The sequence below is a fragment of the Pongo abelii genome, chromosome 19, assembly GCF_028885655.2.
Source record: "Pongo abelii isolate AG06213 chromosome 19, NHGRI_mPonAbe1-v2.0_pri, whole genome shotgun sequence".
Classification (NCBI taxonomy): Eukaryota; Metazoa; Chordata; class Mammalia; order Primates; family Hominidae; genus Pongo; species Pongo abelii.
Genome location: NC_072004.2, coordinates 31,572,833 through 31,590,190, shown reverse-complemented (window position 1 = coordinate 31,590,190; position 17,358 = coordinate 31,572,833). Strand labels below are relative to the sequence as shown.

At 50.0% G+C, this 17,358-nt stretch overlaps 1 protein-coding gene across 1 annotated transcript in view; it reads left to right on the top strand.

Annotated features, from left to right (window-relative positions):
• Positions 1-17,358, top strand: part of LOC129051270 (tensin-3-like) — a 252,609-nt gene that overhangs the window by 152,505 nt on the left and 82,746 nt on the right. Inside the window, exon 16 of the mRNA XM_063718537.1 lies at positions 833-922. Within this exon, the coding sequence (XP_063574607.1) occupies positions 833-922 (90 nt within the window). The remainder of the gene's footprint in view (positions 1-832; positions 923-17,358) is intronic.

Sequence of the window (17,358 nt, the reverse complement as noted above, 5' to 3'; positions counted from 1 at the left end):
AAGATCTGAAGTGTTTTGCAGTCTGCTAAGAAGAAAAAAATCCCTGTTTTCTCAGAGGTCCAGAATCACACCTTTGTGTGACACTGTTGTGAGTTTTGAGGGTCTTCATGAGAATAAGGCATGGTGAGTTTGGGTCAGGGCTTTTTGTGAAGCTGTAACGGGTGGATGAGCTGTCAGTGAAGTAATATCCAGGAGCTCCTTGGCCTGAACTTGTGTGTATGTATAATGCCAGGGACCATTGCCCCTTCTTCCCTCCCTTCCTCTTTGCTGTTGTACGGCCCCACATGCAACAGACATCTTGTTTTAATTTCTGTTTGCTTGTTAGTCTAGTGTTCCTGATTTATGGCTGTATCATTTAAATCTCTGCTTTCATTAAACCATCTCACCCAAACATGTCCTCTGTTCACCTGTGGAATACGCACATTGGGTCATAGCTAGGAGCGTGAAGGAGGAAAGGAAGGAAGGGGCAGCTGTGTGCTGGAATCTCCACAAGACACAACTGGAGGCTGATTTCAAAGGAGAGGAATTGAGGCTTTTCCTGGCGTGTCATGCTGATCTCTTGTCTTTTTCAACCACCGACTGAGAATCAGACTTGCTTTGGGAAAGAAATTAAAACACTTTTTGTCGGATTAGTTACATCCAGATGTAAAATAGCTAAAAGCAAGTGTTGTGGAAAGAACTGCAGTAACACCCCATCTTTGTGGCTCGCTGAGCTTCCCATGACTCCAGGAAGGTGGTGTCTGTGGTTAGTGAGAAAGGACACCAATTGTGTGTCCCAGGGCAGCACACGGCTCCTCTCTGTTGCCCTGGGGAAAACCTTGCTCCTTCATAGGCCTTCTGGGATGGAATTTCAACTCAAGGAATTGTTGCAACGCAAATACACCTGGACCAGAAGTGGAGACCCACAGACGGAATGCTGATGGTAAGGACATTAAAACACAGATGAAATCTGGGGCTAGTGGGCAAGTTGTTGTGGATGGGGAGAGCCTTGCTCTGGCCTGTAAAGTAAACAGAGTATTCTTTGCTGGTGTGAATTATTCAGCACACCAGTCCTTCCAGATAACCAGCACGTTAAAAGAAATGTAGCTGAAAACTCTTAGAAAATGATACATTGTCTCTCAAAAGATCACAGTGCACACTGGAATCTTAAAGCTGTGAGAATAATTTCATAAGATTTGTCAAACAACAATTATCAAACTTTTTGATCACGGAGCTCTTTTTCCAGTAACGTCTGTTTGCGTCTGCATAGCTATACTCTGTCTATCACATGGTGATGTTTTCCACTGGAGGAGAGAAGGGTGAAGCAGTGGCTGGTGAAGTGTGTAAATAATCAGTGCAAGGCAAGATGGGGAAAGGGGCTAATTTGGAGAGCTGGATGGGAACTCTGAGGACAGCTGACTTAGCATCCTAAATTCCAGGCTGAGGCGAGTGGATTTTACCAGAGAGGTCCCTTGCTGCATGGGAGCCAGTGAGAAGCGCTCTGTCCTGAAGTGACGATTTGGTGGCTGTGCCGAGTCTCCTGGAGAACAGGGAAGCGAGTTGTGGAAAGGTCATTCTCGTGATGCTGGGAGGTTCCTTGCTTGCCAAGGGAGGGGTGAGCCTGGAGGGTTATTGACCATGAGGGAGGCAGGGGTTCTAAAACACAGGTGGGTGTTCTCTGTGCCAATGACATAAGAGGGGAGCAGTGAAGTCCAGAGGACAGTGTGGAGGAGCCCCAGCTCCTGTGAGGAGCATGCTGTGGAGGGCGGCTCTGTGCTTAGTCCCGCAGTGGGTGCCCCGCTGTTGTCCCCAAGCTGGCTCCCAGCTGAGCCTGTGACCTGCCTGCGGGGCAGACTTTATCCTTCCCATGTCACAACCAGAGAACTGAAAGCTGGGCTCCTGCAGCACGTCACTCACAGGTGGTGAAGGACCTACGTTGATTTTATGTAGAAAACATATAGACAGAAAATCAGTTGAGTGTTCACCATCCTTTAGGGGTTACATGAAACTTTGCAGAGAACCCTCTGTGGAATTACGTGTGTGAGCGTGTGTGTATAGATCCATATGTTGTAGAGGACTTGCCGTTATCACTGGGTGAAATAGACAGAATTCAGTCTTAAAGACTCAGCCACCTCAGCGTCTCCTGAAGATGCAGAGGGAGATACTTCTTTACTTAGAGGCCCTCTCAGCCCATTCATGCTGCCTTAACAGATGACCATAACCTGGGTGTCTTAAACAACAAACGTGTATTTCTACTTTGAGAGGCTGGGAAGTCCAAGATCAGGCGGCCAGCCTGGCGGATTCTGGTGAGAGCTGTCATCTGGTTGCCAACTCCTGCCTTCTTGTGTCTCCACGTGGTGGTGAGGAGAGGAAGCTCCTTGGGGCCTCCTTTCTGAGGGCATCAATCCCACTTATAGGGGCTCCACCCTTATGCTCTGAGCACTGCCAAAGGTCCTGCCTCCTAATATCATCACACTGGGGATTAGGTTTTGATGTATGAATCTTAGGGGACACAGATATTCAGTCCACAGCAGATACTCAATGCGTGTTTCTTGAATGAATGATTAGAGAAGCAATTTGAACTTTAAATATCTAAGGCCCTGACATTACAAATCACAATTCTCATTGGTGTATTTTTCAGGCAGCATCTTCTGAGCCAGTGGTGTGAGCAGGTGGGAGACTGCTGTGGACTGTGTGGTTGGAGGTGGTGGAGCCATGCAGGTGATGGTCTGGGCATCCACTTGCGACTCTGTGTCACCAAGAGTTGGGTCTAGGGGTGAGTAGAGAAGGTCTAGCATTGCCATGCAAAGGATGGAGCCAGTCAGGAGTGGGTGCATAGGAGTTCTGGAAAGAAACTGAGAAGGACAGGGCAGAGTGGGAAGGACACCCTGGAGAGAGTGGTTCCCAGACAGGAGGGTGAGGAGTCGGATAGGGCGCCAAGGCAGCCAGGTACACTTTGCAGCCAGATTCACAGCTTTGTCATCACTGCTTCCAGGCTTCATAAAGCAGCAGAGACCCCCTTTATGGGCAGAGTCACGCCCAGACTCCTCAGGGATATAGTGGGTGAGAGTGCAGCCTCCTCCCAGCGCCTGGTTCATCCCTTGCAGCCTTGATGATATCTGAAGCCCATGAGCACCCCCAGGGAGATGGAGGGACAGGGGAGGACTCAGAGCAAGCTCAGGACTGGTATCGGGATGCTTACCCAGAACCCACCACACGGAATCTGAGTCGTCTCCCAAAACTGGATCTCAGCAACCTTCCCTTGAACCACTGCCTGAGCATTCTTGAGAATTCCAGCTCCTGAGTTACAGACAAGCATGGAGCCTTTCCTCAAATCTGCATCCCCTCCTCCTGAATCCCCTCCATCCCTACGTGCTGTCTGGCGTGTCTGGGGTACCTGATTCAATGGAGTGAGTTTTATGCTTTTCTTTCTTTCTTTTACATACATTTAAGATTGTATCAATACTTTTTGAAAATGTAAATTATCAAAAAGAAGGAATAATTACCCCCATCTTACCATCTAGAGATGAAGCACTCGTCACTGGTGTATTTTCGGCATGATTTCTAAATATCATGTGATTTGTCATAATAGGATCAGCCTGTGCATTGTTTTATAGCCTGAATTTTTCACTTAACCCACCTCCTTGAGCACCTGTGCACATCTTTAAACTTTTCTTCCCATGTCCTTCTCACTGAGCACACTGGATTCCCTTAGAGGGGCTTCCAAAGTGCGTTTGATCTTATTGCTGCACTCCTGCAGGGTTTCCAAGTTCTGCCTGGGAGACACGAGGCTGCCATCACCACCTCTGCCATCAAAGCTCTGCAGAATCCCCAGGCTTGGGTCCTTTTGAGAAGGTGTTCCCCAGAAAGAGTAGTCACTTGTGGATAGAAAACTCATCCTTGCTGAATTTCCCTCCTCTCTTCCACTCTGCAGCCCTCCTCAGCCCCTCTTTGTCGTGGAGGCCGGTATGCTGCATTGGTGAGCTGTTACTCCAGGCAGCCTTCGCTCTTGCTTGTGGTCAGCAGTGCCTGGCTCAGGTCCCTGGACTGGACACCGCCTGGCGGGTGAAAGGCGGAGTCCCAGCCGCATTCCCACCAGGGCTTTAGTCTTCAGAGCTGTCCAATGCTTTGAGGAGTTAAGGAAGGTTTGGCAGCCTCTGAAACATTCTCTTTTAGCTGGGAAAATGATGTATTGTGGCACTCTCTTTTCCACCCCTGCCCCTGCCTTTTCTATCCCCACCCCTGCCTGGTTAAAAAACCCCAAAAATGTTGACTTAAGCCACATTTATCTCTAGCAGTGGTTGCCGTCCTGGAATGGAGCCCTCTGCAGCTGCCTTCAATCTGGGCCTGTGTTAGGGGAGTGCCTGCTTTGATGTGTGAGCGCAACATTCTGCTTCTATACTCAGAAAAGAGCCGGACTTGAATCCGTTCCAGTGTGGGCAAGTGAATACAAACGCCCCGTCTTCAGCACAGAGAGGAGCACATGGCCCTGGTCTCACCGTGGGTCTGTGGTCCTGGCAGGTGGTGGCTGCGGGGGACGGCAGTCATGTCAGTGTTCCCTGGGGTGGTTGCTGTCCCCAAGGAGAAGGAAGAATGTCTCGCGGCACACAGTGTGGCAGCCTGCCGGAAGCCTCACTATCGTATTTTAATCCTCGAGAGAGCTTGTGAGCCCATTTTAGAGATAATGAGAGCAGATCCAAAGAGAAATCAAAAGCTAGGCCAGGGACCCTGGTAGCCTTCTGGCGTTGTACACTGTCAGCGATGGCAGCTGTGACTCAGAATGTGTCTTGTGCTGGAGACCGTGCAGGACAGGGCTCATACCCTTGACTTTCCTCTTTGAGACTTTGAGACTCAGTGAGACTGGGCTGAGTCTCACTGGGTGCCCCACCTCCTTGTCACACAAGAGGGCTGTGGGTGGGGGGATTTCTTACCCTAGTAGGATGTACCAGCTTTTTCAGTATCAGACTTGCTGTGATGGTCTAAGGGAATGCCCACAGCAACATATGTGTCCCTGGATTTGTAATGTCACCACCAAGAACGCAGCGTGTAGACAGATCCCACTGCTCCCTCCTCTCCATGGCTGAGAGTGATGAAAGATGGCCTCACTTCCTTTTTCTCCCCACCATTGGGCCTCAGCCCCTCCAGACAGGATTCTCCCCACAGTACCCTTCAGGGAGGCTCTGCAAAGCCCTGGACCCCCATGTTGCTGAGCCCCATGGAGAACATCTCATTTTCCTCGCTGGACGTCTCTGGAGCATCCGTGTCAGTGGCCACACTCCCCATCGGGATGCTTTCTACTTGCTCTCATAAGCCACATTCTCTTTGACTTTCCCAGTCTGTAAAGTGGACTGTTGTAATTGGATGACTCTACAGATACCTCCCTCCAACTCTGAGATTTTTGTTATCATACACACCATTTGTCATATTCACACATCTCGTATTTTCTTGGGAATTGCCATGGCTCTGATGCTGGGGTGGGCGCAGGAAGAAACACAGCAGACCCTCTAATTGGAAAGACACAGATATACATCAGTTGTTGCCACAGGGTGCACCGTGTACCATAATTGGGGTATACCAGGAATTAGGAAAGAATTGAAGAGAAACAACCACTTTGCCTGTACAATCCAAGGAGATTCATGAAGAGGACGGCCCTTGCAGGTAGGGAATGCAGATAGGGTATGCCTAGCCCTGGGCATGGGGCATAGGTGAGCAGCACATATTCATGGGGTGGAAGTGTGTTCCGCCTGGCTGGTGTGTGCAGGAGGAAATAAGAGGTGCTGTGTGTGATGGATCGTGAGATCGGGGAACGTCAGCTTCCTTTCCTGAGCCTGGCTCCTTTGCCGGGTGACAGTGAGGATCCCAGGAGCCACATGACTGGAGGATACAGAAAGATAACAAAGGGGCTGGAGGACTCCCTGGGGGAGGCAGAGTCTGGAGAGGAAGGAGAGTAGAGAATGGGCTTCTGGACTCCCCAGCTAAGAACTGACGGAGGCCTGGACTTGGGTGTGGCTCTGGCGATGGAGAGTAGGGGCCTTTAGATATTTAGGAGGTAGATGAGTAAGACTCTATGACAGATTTAGAGGAAGGGTTGAGCAGCAGGGAAGCTTCAAGAATGGCTGAGGGTTGGAGATGAAGGCCTGCTCTGTCACTCTTGTCCTTGGTTTCTTGCCTTGACCTAGGACTTTTTGAGTGCAGCTCAAACTCTTACCAATCCAAGAGTGTGCAGGACGAGGGCCGTGGCATTGCCAGGTCTGGGCTCTGCCACTTTAAGTGGATACCTTGATGAACATTCCCAGAGTCCAGGCTTTGGGGCTCCCATGGGGCTGCTAAAGCAGGCAGACAGAGGAGATTCACATTTGTCTGCAGCCTTCGCAATAAGACACAGTCCTGAAGTGGCCATACCGTGTTCTCAGAATACTGTTCCGAGCTCCAGGAATGGGCTACGATGAGGACATGTTGGGTCAGGAAGCGCTGGCTGCAGTGTGCAGAGCTGGCCGGGAAGTGCCGGATCAAGCTGAGACCATTCAAGTGTTGCCACTTTGAAAATGGATTTGAAAACTTTCCTCCCCAGACGTTGTTGGGTTTTAAGATTTGGAAATTGAAGTAAACTTTGACAATTTTAGTGGAGGAGGGGGCCGATGGCACCTGACGGATCCTTCAGTCCTGGCTCTGCTCTTTGCTGAGTGCTTGGGTATACACAGTGCCTTGTGTCTGCAGCCTGGTCCTTGTTGGCAAGATGGGGTGCTGCCCCCCAGCATCCAGAGCTGCTCCAGGGCACTTTGCATGGTATTCAGCCACCCTGTGACATTTGACTCTGCACCAGGCAGAAGAATATTTCTTTGGGTCTTGCCCCCATACCAGGCTTTTCTAGGCATTGCTTGCTTGGATAGCTCTAGTGAAAAGCAGCTGTCATCAGGCAACTGAAGTTGTATGAGACAGAAACGGGCCAGATGGGCATGTAGTCCTGTTCTGAGCCTGAGATTTCCTCCCTCTGCATCTCTTGATTGTGAATTGAGGCTGCAAGCCTCCAACCCACAAACACCAAAGGACCCCCTTGCAGGCGTGATCGCAGACCAAACAGCAAATCTTCCTGAATGTCACCTGAGACAGTGGCCTGGGGGTGCCGGCTTCCTCCTGTCTCAAGTGTGAGAGGCCTACCCTCTGTTAAAACCAGGATCAAGTCGTGTGGGTGTTACTTTCAAAAAATTGATACACTCCATCAGAAGAGTGAGGGTGGCATTGGGGGCAGTCAAAAGAGTTGTTCGAGTCCCTGAGCTGCCATCTCATTAAGTGTTCTTACTTTTCGGATCTGACAGTAATCAGAGGAATTGGCTCAAGTTCTATGTTGTCCTGTACAAGTTTGCAGAAATCAGTCCACAAGAGTGGCCTTAATAGTTAAGTAGCATCACCCCCTGAGACAGTGAAAGAGGTGCTGAGAGTTGGCTGGATCCTGGGTCCTCAGGGGCCCCCCAACCCCCAGTCAGCACACAAACCTTGGGCCTCCTCTGCTTCCTGGGAGGAAGGGTACCCCCGATATCCCACTGGATGGGGTGCCCTGTGCATGCAGACAGGGGTCTACAAGGTGGATGGCTTGTTTGTATTTCTGCAGTTACTGTGTCTTCTCCTTCTTCTTCTTCTCCTTCTTCTTCTTCTCCTTCTCCTCCTCCTCCTCCTCCTTCTCCTCCTCCTTCTCCTCCTCCTTCTCCTTCTTTCTTTCTTCTTTCTTCTTTCCTCCTCCTCCTCTTCCTCCTCTTCTTCCTCTTCTTCCTCTGCTGCTGCTGCTGCTTCTGCTGCTGCTGCTTCTGCTGCTGCTGTTGCTGCTTCTGCTGCTGCTTCTGCTGCTGCTTCTGCTGCTGCTGCTTCTTCTGCTTCTTCTGCTTCTGCTTCTGCTTCTTCTTCTTCTTCTTCTTCTCTTCTCCTCCCTCTCTCTCTCCCCTTCTTCTTCTTCTTTTTCTTTTTTTTCTTTGTTTGAGAGAGAATCTCACTCTGTCACCCATGCTGGAGTGCAGCGGCCCAATCTTGGCTCACTGCAACCTCCACCTCCTGGATTCAAGCAGTTGTCCCTGCCTCAGCCTCCCAAGTAGCTGGGACCACAGGTGCCTGCCACCATGCCCAGCTAATTTTTGTATTCTCAGTAGAGATGGGGTTTTCACTATGTTGGCCAGGCTAGTCTTGATCTCCTCACCTCAGGTGACCTGCCCACCTGGCCCTCCCAAAGTGCTGGGATTACAGGTGTGAGCTACCGCGCCTCACCTACTATGTCTTCTTAGAGTCCAGAGGAGCTGTGCTTCTTAATCTCTTTTCACTTTCCTCTGCTATTTGTGGTCAGTATCTCAATTGCTCTTTGGTGACCCTGCCCACTTAACCAACATGCATGCAATGATTCATGCCCCTGTCCTGCATTCCTTCCCCAAAGCTGCAGATCTTTGGACTCTAATTCCCACCTATGGGGACTACAACCTTGACTGTTCTTCTGTTGGTGGATTCCCTGAGACGTGAACCTGGAAGAGGGCTCCATCCCCACAGTCTTCCTGGGACCCTGAGCCACCAAACTTCCCACACCCAGCGTGAGCAGCAGTGTGTGTATGTGTTTGTGTGTGTGTGTGTAGACCCTGGTATAATGAGGATTTGGTCCTTATTCTTCTCACAAGGCCCTTGCTGCCACCCCTTTCCAAGTCACATCTCAGTCAAGCCCCTCTTCCCAGATGTGCTCTTCTGCCCATCTCCTGGTAGGAGTAGGGGGCCAGAATGGCACTCGATCAAACCTGCTGAGTTTCCATCTGTGTCTTCCTTGGGTAGAACCTTTCTCTCCATTGCCTGGAAGAGTCAGGGCTGCAACTTCCTTTTGCCTCTCTGTAAGAGCCTGCAATTGCACTTGTGCCAAGTCGGGGAAAGAGAGCACCTGCCGACTTTAAGTATTTGATAAACAGAACCAAAATGTGAGAGAGAACGAGGCTGGGACTGAAGAAAAGCAGAGTCTCTTCCTCACATGCACACGCTTCTGTGTGCCTGGCCCACAGGGTCATCCTCACCATCTTCCTCAGCCCTTGGCTGGAAGAGTAGAACTTGTGCGTGCTCTGGCTCTTCTCTTTCAGGCTTAAAGGAATGTCTGGGGAGGCCTTTTAGATTGTGCATGCAAGACTGTCTCATCTACTCCTTTCTTTGGAAAGTGCTGCAAGACGGAGCTGCCAGTGCTTCCTAGGGGAGGGAAAGGTTGCGGATGACTTAAGGGAAAAGGGAGGTGTTCATACAAAAGGGGCAGCTGGGACAATCTCTTTGACTTGGGTTTTTTGTCCTTGTGGGGCCAGGGACCCTTACATGGAGGTGCACCCTCACGGCCTGCATCTCTGACCCCATTCGGCCATCTGGGCTAGGAGACCACCATCCACATGCACGCTCCCTTTAAGGAAATGATTCTCCTGCCTTTTACGGTGATGTTCTTGGTGCTGGCATTGACCTTAGGAGTAACAATATTCTTGGGGTCAACAGCTTTCAAACTCTATGCCTGTGGCTCCAGGATTCCAAGTTGGTTATTAAGGAGCAGCCCCAGCCTCTCTCCATCCACTCCTGTCAGAACCCTCCGCAGCCCAAGCCCCACCTTGATCTTTTTCTGTTTTTATATTGTGTTTCTGCATAAAGATTTGTTTGAAGATCAAGTTCTGCTATTGAAAGTTGGGAACTCTGGCCTTGTACTGTTGATTCTGGGACTTTAGATAGTTAAAGTTGTGTTTAAATGTTGACAAACAAGCTACTTGATGTTAAACACGCATTCAGTTGCATGTAAATTGTCACTTAATCTCTCTGTAAGTCCAAGGACAGAGGGGATGCAGTTGTTGTATTCCATTACTATTATCTAAGATGCCATGGAGGGCAGGGCATGTGAGGTAGAAGGCATAGGTATCAGAGACTAGTGGGTGTGTTCCTTACTTAAATTTTTTAACATAGCACAGACTGCAGAGGATATTTTATGTAAAACATCCAGCTATTTCTTGAAAAACAGGGTTGACATAATGGCAGCTTGTGCTGTTATGTAAGAAAAGTGAGCTTTAATGGATCTTCAGACTTGCTCAGTTTATCTTGCTGATAGGAGCAATTCTGACCTACTTTGGGGACGAAAGCTGGTTTCCACAGCACTCCTTTCCCCCTGCAGACACTGTGCTGGGTGGGGACGCATGCCAGGCTGAGCAAAGCTGAGACTGCCTCAGCTTGTTGCCTCAGCACTGCCATATACCTAGAGCCTGGCTGTCTGTCGGGGAGACCTGGCATGGAGGTCCGTGGATCAGGGTAAGAGACAGGGTAACCACTTTGCTATGTGAGCCAGGAGTGTGATTAGAGCATGTCACAGAGAGGGAGCCAAGGTCAAGGCCTGTCAAGGGTGGACACCCAGTAACAGTTTCTCTGGCTGGAACTGGGAGCCCAGATTTAAATTCCTAGGGCCCGAGAGACTGACGCAAAGTGCAGGGAAAGCCATTGACCCCAGGAGCTGGGAAAACAGGTTTCTGTGGACAGGAGGAGGGCGTCCCCAGCAAATGTCCTGTGTGTGCTCTGCCTGCACCTACCTGTTGTGGATGTGGGGGGACCCCCTCCAGTTGATAGGGCCTAGGCAGAGAGTACAACTGTCCCCAGGAAGTTTTCTTCCACATAGCAAGAGCCAGAGATGTGTTTAGTGTTTCTTTATAAATGCATAGTGATGATTTCTTAACAAGGAAAATATACCCTTTGACATTATGTTCTTTCAGACTTCACCATGGAAAGTTGAATTAATTTACGATTCATGATGGTGACAGTCTATGGAAAATTATACTATGAAAATTCAATAGTATTTGTTTTTGTCAGTGTGAATGTGAGCTAATTTGTGACCTGGGATATATTCTCACTGAAATTAGGCCAAATGGTTAGAGCAATAGCAAGATTTGGTGTTGATTGATTGAGGGAATTCTGCCAAGATCTCAACAGCTGTCCTTTGGTGGCAGCAGTAGCCGTACATTGCCCCTGAACTCGTAGCAGTGAGTCTGGGATGCTGCTGGGCCCCTGACTAGGATGAGGCAGAAGGAAAAGCAGCGGGGGAGCCACTGAGTGATGGGCACTATCGGTGCTTTCCCAAGGGTGGGCAGAGGCTGCGAGGAAACCATCTTTCTCGTAGTATTGGGAGTTCATTCTTTATTCCTGTACACGTAAGATATTGCTCTCTCGTTAATCATAAGTCGGAGGATTCCAATAGGTCACCTGGGAAGTGAAGACAGAGTGTCACCTTCTGGGAAGCTCATGAAAGAAAACCAGAGGCCATGTGTGCTTGTCAGGCAGGCTCTGTAGGATCCAGGATGCAGTCTCCATCTCCTCCCTGCCTCTCTGAGCATCGGCAGTGCTGGATACTGCAGATACAGAGCTGAATTGGATGGCACAGCTCCGTGCAGAAGCCAGGACAGGGCTGGAATGGCTAATGGTTGTTGTTGTCAGAGCTCACCCTTGCTGAGTGCTGCTTACGAGCTGCACAACCTTCCGAGCATGCAGCTTGCATTAACATATCAAATCTTTACCACACTGAGGGGTCAGAGGGCTAGTTGGTGAAGCCAGGAGTGGGGGCTTGGTCGCCGGCTGTGAATCTCCTTCTGCTGATGTGCCGAGCTCATTTCAGTCAGGGACTGGATTGACAGAGGCAGGAGGCTGAGAGCACCATGAGTGTGTCCAAAGCAGGGTGCCTGGTGCAGGAGCCAGGATGCAGAGAAGGGTAGAGAGCAGACTGGGAATGAGTTCACTGGCTGTGGCGTCACTTGACCTGTGCAAGGCAGGTGAGGTTGTCTGCTGGGAATGGACAACAGTCTGGGGAGTGGAGGTGTTGAGAGCTGGGACAGCTGGGAGGAGCTTCCCCTGGCAACAGGTGATTGTTGGGTGAGCAGTGTGGTGTGCTCAGTGATGTGTGGACGCCACACTGGTATGGCCTCTGTGATTTCAGAGGCATGCACATCAGCAGGGGCATGGACATGGGCCACAGGTGAGGGAGACAGCAGGCCTTGTGGGTCTAGATGGGCTAGGAGAGGAAGCACCATGGATCTGTGTTGCCCTCGATGTCTTAAATTTGGTGCTGGAGTTAAACATACATTGGCTCTGACTCCACTGTGCTGAGGGAAGGGCTGGATACATGCAGAGAAGAGCAGGAGCCAGGGAGCTGTAGCAGCTGCTAGAGAAAGGAGAGGCCTGGCCACCACTCCTGAAGAGCTCAAGGCTTTCAAAGTTTGGTGGAAGTTGAGGGTATGTCATGAGAAATTCTAAAGTCAAACCAAAGAAAGTTATTTAAAGTCCAAAGAGTCAAGGCCAGGGCCCCAATAAAATGTTGATGGTTTCCCAGGAGAAGCCACAGAAATGCCTGTGATGAGAGTGTTTGAACCTGGACCAAGGGAGGCATGGACGTTTGGGGGATGGGCTGGGAAGTGAGGGGCAATGGCAGCCCACAGGGCTGGAGAACGCTGTAGCCAGGGGTACCAGTTTCCAGAGAGAAATGAGTTTTGGGTGAAAGTGTTCTGAAGTGGAGTGCAGGAGGCACAGGCTGCCCCTTCCCGGCCTCTGGGCACACAGCTGCCCCTCCAGAGATCCTCTGGGACAGGCCCGTCTGCCTAGGTGGGTGGGGAGGGGCCTGACATTGGAGCAGGGATCACACAGGCTCAGTGTGGTGGACAGGTAGGGATGTCAGCTCGGGAGGACGAGTCCTTGGAAAGAAAGTTGGGAGAGGAGCAAACGGTAGAGACAGTGAGGGGAGAATGGGTGGTCAAGGGCTGGAGGGACCTGCATTTGTTGAAAGTTGGTGGTGTCATGTTTTCAAATCAGAACTTTCTACCAGAAGCTATGTGAATTTAGATGTCACTTTCATGTGTCTCTCCTCATGAGGAGGAACTTCACGGGAGACCCTGCGTGTCACTTTCTGACCTGCAGTCCAGGTAATGGCCTCCTCAGAAGCCACACCCTGATCTGTCTAGGTGGGCAGCTTTCTTTCAGCCTGGAACCCTGCACTAGAGGGTGCAGTGTGTGATCACAGCATCGGTTTCATTCCAGTGACCAGCGCACAGAAGAGTGTCTTCTGTCTCCTTGAATGTTGTGTGCTCCAGGCTCTGTTGCAGAAATCCCCTGTCTACCTGGGGTCAGAGCCTGCCTCTGTCCCCAGACGCTTTGTATAAAACCTGAGTGCATGTGCGAGCCTCGGGCTGGTTGCCGTTGCTTTCTAAATATGCTCTTGTTACCATGTGGTTTCCAGCCTGAGAATGTTCTTACTTTTTATTTATTGAGATCAGATTCATAGCACATAAATTTACCATTCTAATCATTTTAAAGTATACAATGCATTGATTTTTAGTACGTTCACAAGGTTGTGGAACTGTCGCCATTATCTAATTCCGGAACATCTTCATCACCCCAAAAGAAGCCCGGTACTCATTAGCAGTCACTCCCAGTTCCTCCTTTCCTCAGCCCCTGGCAACCGCGAAGCTACTTTCCTTCTCTCTGTTTCCCATTCCAGACGTCTCACTCAATGGAGTCGTGCAATGAGTGGCCTTCTGTGATTCGCTTCTTTCACTCAGCCTGTGTTCCAGCTTCATCCTTGTTATGCTCCATCCTTTCATGGCTGTGGTGTGCCACTGTGTGGACACACCATGCTCTGCCTATTCATTTGTCAGCTGGTGTGCATTTGGGCTCTTAACACTTTTTGTCTAGTATGAATAACGCTGCCTGTGAACATTCTTGTCTGTGTTTTGGCTCTAGGATATTCTTATACCTCTAATCTTTCCCACTACTTTTTGAAATTTCCATGTGTTTTCTCATCCTTCTAATTGGTTTCCCATTCTGGAATTTTCTTCTGCCTTTAGGGAGTCCCAAATAGGAGTGGCACTAAACATACTGCCAACCTTCTGTCCCACTTGCTATTTTCAGAGATATTCGGGAAACTCAATAAGTCTTTTGTTCATTAGCTACACAGTGATCCCTTGAATGATAATCGAACTGTGCGAGTCCACTTATATGCAGATTTTTTTCAGCCAACACACAGATGGAAAATACGGCGTATTTAGGATGAGAATTCTGTGTATATGGAGAGCCTACTTTTCCTATACTCAGGTTCCTCGAGGTCGACTGCAGGATTTGAGTATGTACAGATTTGGTATACTCACGGGGGGTGGTGGGGGACTGGGGGGTGCTGGTGTCTTGAAACCAATCCCCCGCATATACTAAGGGTTGACTGGCCAGCCTCCTGCACAAAATTACAACCCTTCAGGGTGAAAAGGCTTGGGGCCTTTCAAAACACTCTGAGCCACAGAACTGCCTTCTGGCCAAACATCAGCAAAGCTTCAAAAGACCGGGTTGTTTCAAGAAAAGTTAATACTAACAGCCTGAACAGGCTCCATGTAATCAAGACCCATTAGCAGGGAATGTGTAGAAAATGAGAGCGTTCTGAGCCTGCCTGCTCAGTGGCCGCCAGCTACATAAACAAGATCTGAAGAACAGTGGGTGCCGGTTGCCATATATTCACAAAGGCTTATGGCAGCCCGTTTACAAAGCTGTCATCCACATGAAGAAAATTTGCCCTCAGCCACCGAAAAACAAAACAACAAAAACCCCAGCCCCACCCAAATCAAGCCCAACCCAGAACAACATGAAAGGAGACACTCCTTTTGAACATACAACTAATCCTGCCGCCTCTTTCCATTAGAAATGGATAAAGGTACCTTGGCCGTTGTTTTTCTTGCACAATTTTGCAATGCAATGGTGTGATTTTAAGATTTGTATCCTGTAGGAGGCTGGGACCCCCTAGCCATATCTAGACATACAGTTCGCTACAGTTTGGCAAGACCCCGGTGCTCAGGAGAGATTCGGACATACGTTGCGTTGTATTCACTACTTCTAATCTCTTTTCTTTTGATGTGTATTCGTTAAAGCAAACTATTTTGTGATAAATTAGTCACTGCCTTTATTGCAGCGATCACGTCATTTGCAGAATGGTAACAATAATTTCTGTTCTCTTGATAGGAAGGTGGGTTAGCCAATACCCTTTAAAGAATACCAAATTTAATAGAACTTTTTGCACAATAAGTGCATTATGTCTCATCATAAAAGAGATTGTTTCTCCCAAGGGTGCGCTGAGTTTTACCTTAACCTCCTGTAAGCGACATATGCCAATGTGGCCATCTCAGGTGATTTAAAAGACTTGTTACCCTCTGCGTGCGCTTACAGCCCAGGTATGTCCTGTCTCCCCTGGATGGCTGATTGGTGATTTTTAAAAGGGTTTCCATTGTGCTCTGGGAACCTGAAGGCATCAGAATGGGCTTTTGCTTGTTTGCTGTGTCATATTCTGTTTATTTAAAGAGTAAAAGTGTGGTTGGTGTTGTGGCCCATGTTGAGCCAAAGCAAAGAGTAAGCCACTGGCTGAAGCCAACCTACACTGAATGTAAAGAGGCTGAGATGAAAAGGATCTGCTACACTGCACACAGAACGTGGAGGTCTGGGCTAACCCACAAAATATGCTGTGTGCAGTGAACATTCACGCTGTACTCTTAGCCACATCCCGCACAAAAGACAGAGAGACAGCTCCCGGGAGATGGAGCGTGTGTGGCAAAGATTTTCCACCTGGTTACCTTGAAGAAAGCAAAAGGAGGCTGAAACTGTGCTTTGTAAGCTGCGTGGGTTGGTGCTGGCTCCTGGACATCAGTGCAGAATGCTCAGGAGTGAACACAGACACCTGGTGAGGGACTCCCAGGAGGAGCTCCTTTCTCCACCTCCTCAGCCTCCGGAGTTCAAATTTCACTCAACCTGAGTGCACCAAACCCCACCCTCGTGTTTACATTGCCCTGGCCTTTTTGGTGGAATCAAAGTCCCTACATAGCCAAGGAGATCTTTTACCTTCTACGCTAGTGGGAGGCCAGGTGCCTGGGAGGGAGGTGGCATGCCCCCGCTCTCCCCTGGCATGCCACTGTCCTGCTGTGAAAGCCTGTGTCAAGGAAAACTGGGCTCAGAGGTGCAGACTGAGAGAGCCGCTGGGCTGTTTTGAAGGAAGGTAAGCAGAGAGCTTTTGTGTGTGCTTGGGTGTGTGCGTGCGTATGTGTGCATGTGTCTGTGCCTGTGTGGTGAGTGTGTGTGTGCATGTGTGCATGTGTATGGCTTCTGTAATGCTACAAAAACCTGAAACTGAACTGTGTGCCTGCTGAGATTTACCAAATCGCCAAGATTTCCAGAAGGAAAGAGCTGGTGCTAGCCAGGAGGAGAGGGCGTAATGGAGTGGAATAATCAGCAGAACGGATGCTTTAACCTGGCAAGAAGGAATGTCACTCAGGATTTGTCCAGGAATGCCTTTATTGGTTTGCAAGCTGGAGGAGTCTTAACTTACCGACTTCTTTTTGGGGAAGAGTTCAGTGATGGTCTGACATGTTGTTAGCAAGCTCTCTGGCCGCCTCTGTGGCCAGCTGGCTTGGGTGGCATCAGATAAAATCAACAGGACCTCCTCTTTTCCTCTGGGCTTGGGCCCCCGTGTTTTCAGTTAGGAGTGCCCAAAAGGGAACTGAGCTGCCCAGTAACAGGCCTGAGATTGGCGACTGCTGAATGCTGAGCCTGCACCGGCGTGCTAGTGTGAGAGGTCTGCCCAGGGAGCCGCCCTGGCCTGCCCTGCTGTCAGTGTGGATGTGGGGGCACGTTGGAGGTGTCTGGGACACGCCTGCCACAGCCCCACTCAGAGCACAGCGCTCCTTTATCGCCACATTACAGAGCCTAACCCAGGAGACCACGGGAGTGCTTGGAATCTGGCCCAGCTCCTGAGTCGTGCCTGTTCTGCAGTGGGATGCCTTCCCTTCCCAGAGAGGAAGTTTGTGGCTAGGCAGGCGTTTCCAGATGCCAGGAGTTGCAAAGGGCCGACCAGGATGAGGAAACCCCAGGCGGAGTCCGGGGGAAGCAGCACGGCCTCCGAGCCTCAGGGTTGCCCGGACGCTGTTGCGGTGAGTCTCCCCAAAGGTCGTGCCGCCGTCATCTCGAGGACAGGTCGGCCTGCGTGCCCCTGGGCTGTTCTCTCACCCGAGGGTCGTTCTCGTCGAGAGCAGAATCCCACAGCCTCAGGGCTTGCCTGGAGGGGTGTGATTCAATGCCTTTGCTGCATGACTCTCTGTGTGTGTGTGTGTGTGTGTGTGTGTGTGTCTCCCATTCTCTGTTCTCTGTCTCTCTGTCTCTGTGTCTTTCTTTCCCTCTCTCTGTCGATTAGTGTGTGTGTGCCCTTGTGCAAAGATGACTTCCCAGTGCGTCAGGGACACACTTCCTGCAGATCCGTGTCATGATTGTATCTCTCTCCAAGCGTCTTTCTGCTTCATTGGGCAGGTCTCATGACCCTGGATTTCTTGGCTTCCATACGTGTCTCAG